Source organism: Festucalex cinctus, chromosome 1 (assembly GCF_051991245.1).
Source record: "Festucalex cinctus isolate MCC-2025b chromosome 1, RoL_Fcin_1.0, whole genome shotgun sequence".
Lineage (NCBI taxonomy): Eukaryota > Metazoa > Chordata > Actinopteri > Syngnathiformes > Syngnathidae > Festucalex > Festucalex cinctus.
In genome coordinates, this window is record NC_135411.1 from 28,423,272 (window position 1) to 28,430,916 (window position 7,645).

Consider the following 7,645-nt stretch of genomic DNA (forward strand, 5'->3'; position numbering starts at 1 on the left):
GTGCCTGGAAATGTTCCCCCTCTCTCTCTGATCCTTGCAAATGCTCTGCCTATCCCTCTAATCCCACAATTAAAAGTTTCCTCCCATCTAATTATCTGTAATTGTGCCGCTGTCAAAGTAGAATGGAGAAGTGAAAGCGATTGATTTGGACTTTTTAATTCAGTTCATTTCTGATAGAAGAGAAAGTAATTCCCTTCAAATTACCTCATTCAATCCTGACACCCTAATGCCCTTCAAAAATCCCCCCCCCCCCCCCCCTGCACTCATCTCTCACTCTCTCTTTGCTTCGTGTTAAAAATGAAGCCTGGACTGACTAGTGCCTCCTCATAATAATAATAACCAAACTTCCATTAGAATAATCATTTCATTTCAATTAAAAGTGACTTATCACCTTTGCTAAAACGTGCTTAATATGCCGAAAATTATGAATGCTTGAAGGAGCCCAAAGTGGGGAGTCTAATTGTAATCAGCAAATCAGAGGTGCTTGTCGCCGACGTGCCTTTTTTTTCTTCTTCTTCTTCCCTCCTTCTTCTTTTCCTGCGGAGAGGCAGGCAGCCTCGGAAATAGAACTAATTTACTCAACTCCCCCGGGAAATCCGCTCAACAGATTAACATTTTCAAAATATAGTAATGATATAATTTGAGAAATGGTGACGCCAATTTGCGAGGAGCCTTTGTGCGGAATAATTTGCATCCCCCTCCTCCCCTCCCCTCCTCTCGTCTTCTTCCTTCTGCTTCGTTCCTGCATTTCGCCCCTTGTTAATTACAGCACTGGATGAAGGGTGCACTCTGCTTATTATTATTATTATTATTATTATTATTATTATTATTATTATTATTATTATTATTATTATTATTATTATTATTATTATTATTATTCGACTTTAAGACATTCACTCTGCTGAAAGACAGCAAAAATAAATCGGAGCCAAATTTGAAACCACCTTTTTGTTATAATCCCCACTGATTTGGGTTGGGCAGGCATAAGATTATTATCTGAATAGTTTAATATGTATTTAAAAAAAAATACATTTTCAGTGTTTACTATTATCATTAGCTTTAAATTTGCAGTAATGTCAAACCAAATGTGGGGAAAAGCTGTCTCCAAGGTCAAACAAACAGGAGTGAGTAAATCTCCTTTGACATCAGCTCAGTGAGAAATTTCAAGCGTATTTTAAAATAAATGTCACACATTGCATTTATCTTTTTATTTTATCCCCACGAGGATATATATGGATTAGGGATGATGTCAGTTTTTTTCCAAACCGATACAAGTACCAAAACTGTCCACAAAGCAATTACACATAATTTTAAAGAAAGGTCTGTATATGCCAATATAGCACTTTCCCTTATAATTGCATGGAATTAATAGACATTTTCTATTATCTTTTCCATTTCTAAAAAAAAAAATACATTTTGTGTAGAACACACAATGAAATTAATTTAAATAAATAACTTGATGTTCAAACCATCACCAAACTAGTCACACAAACGAAAATCTTTTTGTGTGACCTTTGAACCAGCACTTTTACTCACAGTAGAAGAGTCTGGTGGCTCAATCCAACATGAGCAAATTGATTGGAAGTGATTTGAAAAGTGATCTAAGCACCAGGGACAGCTCCCTCTAACAACAGTCTTGGTTCCTTCCAGACATTTCTGCACCAAGTCATGTTCTACGTACAAATAGGAGCCCTGCATTGAACCATGTGCACGCATTCTTGGAAGAGTCGGCAAAAAAGGTAAGCTCAACTCCACACAAGGCCTGAGAGATGTAGTTAGCACGGTGTAAACTTGGCTTTGCCGTCTGTCCCTTGTTGCTTCTCAAGTTACTGGAGAGAAAGTTGCTCATTATGTTCTGTGGCTCGGCCATCTGCCGCTGCACAAAAATATCCCAAACCCAAGAGAATAATGACTGTGAAAATCTGCACCAAATAACACAATAAGAGCTCAACGAACATCACATTTATTTATTTATTTTTCATAATTTAACACTGCTGTGCACATTTTTTATTTTTTTTTTACTATGCAAGCAAGAGTTGTTGTGCTTCTAAATGTCATGCGGATGTTGTCAAACGGATCCCTGATCAGGCTGTTAAGCATCCTTGACCCTGAACACCTCCAACATCTCATTTTATCCTCAAGGGAGCGTCCCGTGTGCATAAATAGAGCTGTTTCGCCCCCTAGCGACCGTTTAGTGATAGTGGAAGCGTTGCTAAATGCATCAGGTAGGTTCGTGACGGCAATGGACACTTTTTTTCGGGACACCTGAGTCGACTCATTTCATGAAATCCCACCCAAATTCTGCCTTTACAAATATAATAATCCTCTCTTTGTCGAAAAGATGCTTTAATTGAATAGCTGTGCGACAGACAGACAAATAGACATGCCTATCCAGAATCCATTTCAAACTGACAAAGGATCAGATTGGACTGTAGGATCTCATATGAAAAAAAAGAGACAACGGAAGTCCTGATGAATATGAATTTATTTATAAAACTGACTTTGACATAATTGAATGACATTGGTGTCCACACTATAAAGAATTGACTGTAGAATTTACAGTAATTCACTGGCTGTCATGACTCGAGTCATGCAGGATTAATGTTTGGGTCAGGAGGAATGTTTGGGTCTTGTTTCATGTCTGGGGTCACGCCTGGGTTAAGGTTGAGTTCAAGACCTGTTAAGTTGAGGTCAAGTGTCTGTACTGATGTAACTATCCTCAAGTTTCAACTAATTTTGTGCTATATGATGTAAGAACTATAAGATGTCAAGGCTCTTTAATGCCATATGATGTTTGGTGATGTCTGGAACATCTGTAAGACATTTGTAATTCTGGATCAACAGCCAATCAGATAATTCCATGTCAGTACTGTACTCACATGTCTAGCCACAACCAATGAGATTGATGGACCGTCTATATAAGTGTCTGAGAAATGTGTGTGTTGCCGGATTATTACTCGCTGCTCTCTGTGCTTCTCTGCAGCTTAAGGGGATTTGGTGTGTCGTGATGTTCGATGCATCCTCGTTGTTTTTTTGTTTAGGCAAGTTATGTGAATAAATAGTTAAATGTCTGCGCTTTGGGATTCAACCCTTCAGCACACAACACTGGCAAAACAGTTGCCAGCTAGTCATTGTAAAATCTCAGCTAATTATTGTAAAAATCTATGACAATGTATTCCTGTTTTTTTCCTTAAATGTTTTTACTGTCTATAAATTACAGTTACTGACTGTATTCCCTTGTACACATTATATTTTAACTCTAAAAAAAAGACTATGTTACAGTCTACCTAAGAGTAAACATTACACTTGGAACAGTCTTAAACAGTGTTGTATTATATATAAATTCTATAGTTCAAATTAAATATACAGTAGCCTATAGGTATGGCGCCCATATGAGTATATGTGAATGGTGAGGGGAAATTGAATTGTCACAGCAGCAATATTCACTATTCACATTTCACACATATAAACTCATTAATTTAATAGAAATTAACAACAAATAGCAAACACAAATACCAGATATTAAGAGCAGGAGGGGGAGGGAAATTAATCTAAGCAAGACGAAATATAACAGTCTGTTATGTCGTCGTGATAAATAAAATATGTACAGCGTATGAAGATTATGCGTATGAATAGCAATAGACTATATTGTTATTTATATTGTATAAACAGTGTAAATTACGTATAAGCACAAGATTGATTGTACAATTAAGTACATGAGAAAATAGCGAATTTGTGTTACATTGTGGATTATATCAAAATTAAATAACGTTGTTCTTGGAATAAAGCCCACATAACAACATTAAATGCAAGACCTCGAACTTCTGCGATTGGCTGGCAACCAGTCCAAGGTGTCCCCCGCCTACTACCCAGAGCCAGCTGAGATAGGCGCCAGCACCCCCCACAACCCTTGTGAGGAATAAGCGGTCAAGAAAATGGATGGAGGGATGGATGGACCTCGAACTTTCCAGGTTGTTCTATCAGGCCAAGAATGACGTTGGTGCGCGTGACGTAAAATACTGTGTCACGGTGAGGTATCTATGTGGGCGGGGCGTGTTTGACAATAATGTCTCTTCATGGTTGAGCGGTCCAAGAGAAGTTTTGGCAGTCGTCTACTCGTCCTCGAGCGTTGCACAGTGTTGATTTCACGCCGAATCAAGCCTTTTACGATTTCTACTTGATTCTACAACTGGAAGACTACAACGAGATTCGCGAGATTCGAACCGGTGAGTAAAAACATCACTGCTACATTCTACTACTACTACGGAGCTAAAGCTAATGTTCGCTCTCATTTTACAAAACCTTACAAAAAATGAAAAAAAAATCATCTGACGTGACGGAAGCTAGTCTGGACTATTTTGTTTAATACCGTCACTTTTTTTGTTAACTTAGTGTTGTCAATATTGATGTTAGCCACATGCTAGCTGTTAGCACGTAAGAGTCGGTGAGAAAAAGAGACACTGGTGGGCGATTTAACAGCATCGTATTATCCAGAATTAGTACCAAGTCAGTCCATAGTGGCTTTAGTCGATATTAGTTATGTAACTTAAGCCAGTCAGTCGCTAATCTTTTCAGTCGACTCAACATTGCCCGGCTAGCGACTAGCTGTATGTTGTCTGAATTGATTTGATTTATTGTACTAGTTTAGTCTCGTTTCATGGCGGAAATTATACCTTGTAATTCCGGAGTTAGTGTGTAATCCCCACGCTTTTAAATCCTGGTGTGCTCGTGAACGTGCAGGTTTATTAGGTTTGTAGTAACGATGACTTGACATAACCGTAGCTAATGCTACTCGCTTGCTAGCAATCATCCGGTGAACTGTTGTGTTTACAACATCACAGTCCCAATTCCGTCAACATCAATCATCAAGTCAAGTGCACCTTGTTTTTGTGCTTTCTTTAGCTGAGACTTCTGTTTGAATGCCATGGAGTTTCCAGATTTGGGGGAAAACTGTTCAGAGAAGACCTGCAAACGTTTAGGTAGGTGAGCACAGCCAGATGTATCATAAATGCCTCCTAAATTTGAACATGGAAGGGAAAAAAAGCCGCTTTGTCACACCAGACTTCCTTCCCATGAAATGTGACGCCTGTCAAGAGATATTCTGCAAGGACCACGTTACGTATGCACACCACAATTGCACCTCGTCTTACAAAAAGGTAAGCCAGAGTTGCTCTGTTTGGAGCTGTCACAATCACATTTTCACTGCACTCAATTTGGATTTAACGTCTATTTCCATGTACATTTCAAGTCAATTTGTTTGTGCTACACTGACTGGACACATGAAACAATCCAAATTACACACAGGATGTCCAGGTCCCCGTGTGCCCACTGTGCAACATCCCCATTCCCATAAAGAGAGGAGATATGCCTGATATTAAAGTCGGGGAGCACATCGATCGGGATTGCAAATCGGACCCTGCGCAACGGAAAAGAAAGGTTAGTACAAAAAAAAAAAAAAAACAATGTTTATCCCATATAGTGGAACCTCCATGTTTACAGGTCCTTTTTTTTAAAAAATAATATAAATTAATAGTAATTGTTCAGCCCGGAGTTATAATTTCAATGTTTGTGTTTGGTGAAAAATGAGGACCATGGAATAAAAAAAAGAGAAAAAAAAGAAAAAATAATGGATATTTAATCACGATTTTGGGGGGCAGGATTATTTTCCAAAATCATTCAGGTCGAATCCTAATTAATAAACATAACTGAATCAATAAAATTTCTGAACTATTCAGGAGCCAATATACCTATGGGAGAAGATGTTAAGAAATACAGACTGCATCTGTAACAGTTAAACGTCTTCCTTGCAGATATTCACCAACAAATGTTCCAAAGGAGGGTGTAAGCAGAAGGAAATGATGCGTGTGACATGTGACCAGTGTCATTTAAATTACTGTCTTAAACACAGACACCCACTCGACCACGATTGTAAGACTGACGGCAAACCGCTGTCGCAGTCCGGGTAGGTAGTATTTGTACCATAATGCACTGCTATGGTAAGAACGCTGGTGGTCTAATTCCATGTCACATTTGTTGTCATAGACTTGCTGCTTTAATGAGGGCTCAGGGTTCTTCCTCCACCTTGGCCTCATCCTCGCCAGGACACTCTAGATCCGTTTCTAATGGTGGCAGTGCGGCCAGCAGAGGCCACAGTAGCACGTAAGGAAAAATGAAGAAGAGTTTGGGGGGGGGGAGAAGCAACTGAACCGTGTTTGGACTGTACTTGATTTTAGCTCAAGTTGAATGGACTAACATGATGCAGTTTGAGTTCAGTGATTCTTCTCATACCACTAGAGGGAGCCACACTTACGAATCACTACAATTCCTGTTGTCTTTCCAGCACCAGCCGACCAATGCCAACCTCTGTATCGGCACAGAATATGGTGCAGCCGTCAGCGTCTTTTCAGGCGGGCTTGGTATGCAACGGACATCGCACGGGCACGGACTCCATGTTGCATATGACATGACTGTTCAACCTTTGTCTCTTCTTCTTCTTTCAGACGGACGAGCAGGCCTTACAAAGAGCTCTTGAGATGTCTCTGGCTGAGTCCAGACCAACCACACAGCCCACCCCCAGGTGAGCACGATTACAAGGAGTCCTGTTGTGCCAAGTCATCAAAACAATTGTTGACCATAGTATATTTTTTACATTTCAGTCCATGCTTCTTTTTTTTTTTTTTGTACTCACACTCAAGTGAATGTGTTGAATCAGTCCACGTTGTTGCTTGAAACATGCAAAGCATTACATTGGAAGAGTGTTTTTGTGCCTCAGCCCGCAGGAGCAGGAGGATCTGGCGTTGGCTCAGGCACTCGCCGCTAGCGAAGAAGAATACAGACGCCAGCAGCAGAGACAACAGGTACCGGCTGGAACAGTTAGCCAACACTATCATTCTAGCATGTAGGTACGTGCGGCCAATATGCCGCCTTATCTTCCTTTCACAGGGTGCAATGAGGATGTTGGGTTGTTTTGGAAACATGACGAAAGATGTTGATTGTAAGCATCCGTTTTATTTCTTTCAGGAACGAGAGTCCAAACAGTCTAACTGCAGCCTTTCTTAATCTTGGACCGAAGCTTGCTTTTTTCTTCTTCTTCTTCTTCTTCTTCCCGAGCTGTGGTAATGTTCCACCAGAAACCTCACCGACTGGGTCCTCAATATCCAGCATTGACGATTGTCTTTATTATTATTATTCAATGAATGGATCAATTGTTGCTCACTTGCCGCCTTCTACACTGACAACTAAGCACACAGACACCCAGCAAGTTCTGTCATTTTTACCAATGAGTTGCTCTGTACATATTTTATATATATATATATGCTGATCATAAAACGGTTATATTGACATCTATGAGGAATTAATAAATTATTTCAAACATGCCGCCATTTGTTTTATCTGCTTGGTGTTGTCACTATTCCACCCATGTACAGCAGATGGCAGTATAGTTTCATCATGTAGACTGTTCAAAACAAAAAATCATCAGTATTGAGTAGTTCCACACAACTGTATTTTGTTTCTCCTAGGTTAATAATTAAAATAATTAAGAAGCCTGAAAATAAATTTATTAAATAATCATGTTAACTTTTGAATGAAATTATTTTGTGTGTTTTGTTTGTGCAAACTTAATAGCTATTAGATAAACGGATCA

At 39.4% G+C, this 7,645-nt stretch overlaps 1 protein-coding gene across 3 annotated transcripts; it reads left to right on the plus strand.

The window, feature by feature from the left end:
• Positions 1-4,016: 4,016 nt before the first annotated feature.
• On the plus strand, positions 4,017-7,377 carry zfand2a (zinc finger, AN1-type domain 2A). 3 transcript variants are annotated; one of them, XM_077525367.1, is made up of 10 exons: positions 4,017-4,226; positions 4,903-4,979; positions 5,062-5,156; positions 5,305-5,436; positions 5,811-5,962; positions 6,043-6,159; positions 6,341-6,416; positions 6,501-6,577; positions 6,773-6,898; positions 7,021-7,377. In XM_077525367.1, the coding sequence occupies exons 2-10, from the start codon at positions 4,925-4,927 to the stop codon at positions 7,319-7,321; spliced, it is 1,131 nt and encodes a 376-aa protein (XP_077381493.1). In that variant the 5' UTR covers positions 4,017-4,226; positions 4,903-4,924; the 3' UTR covers positions 7,322-7,377. The 3 variants fall into 3 exon arrangements, with proteins under 3 accessions (XP_077381493.1, XP_077381658.1, XP_077381569.1); XM_077525443.1 differs by having other exon boundaries at positions 4,023-4,226; positions 6,773-6,857; positions 7,021-7,215; XM_077525532.1 differs by lacking the exons at positions 6,043-6,159; positions 6,341-6,416; positions 6,501-6,577; positions 6,773-6,898; positions 7,021-7,377 and having other exon boundaries at positions 4,019-4,226; positions 5,811-5,966.
• The last annotated feature ends 268 nt before the right edge of the window (positions 7,378-7,645 follow it).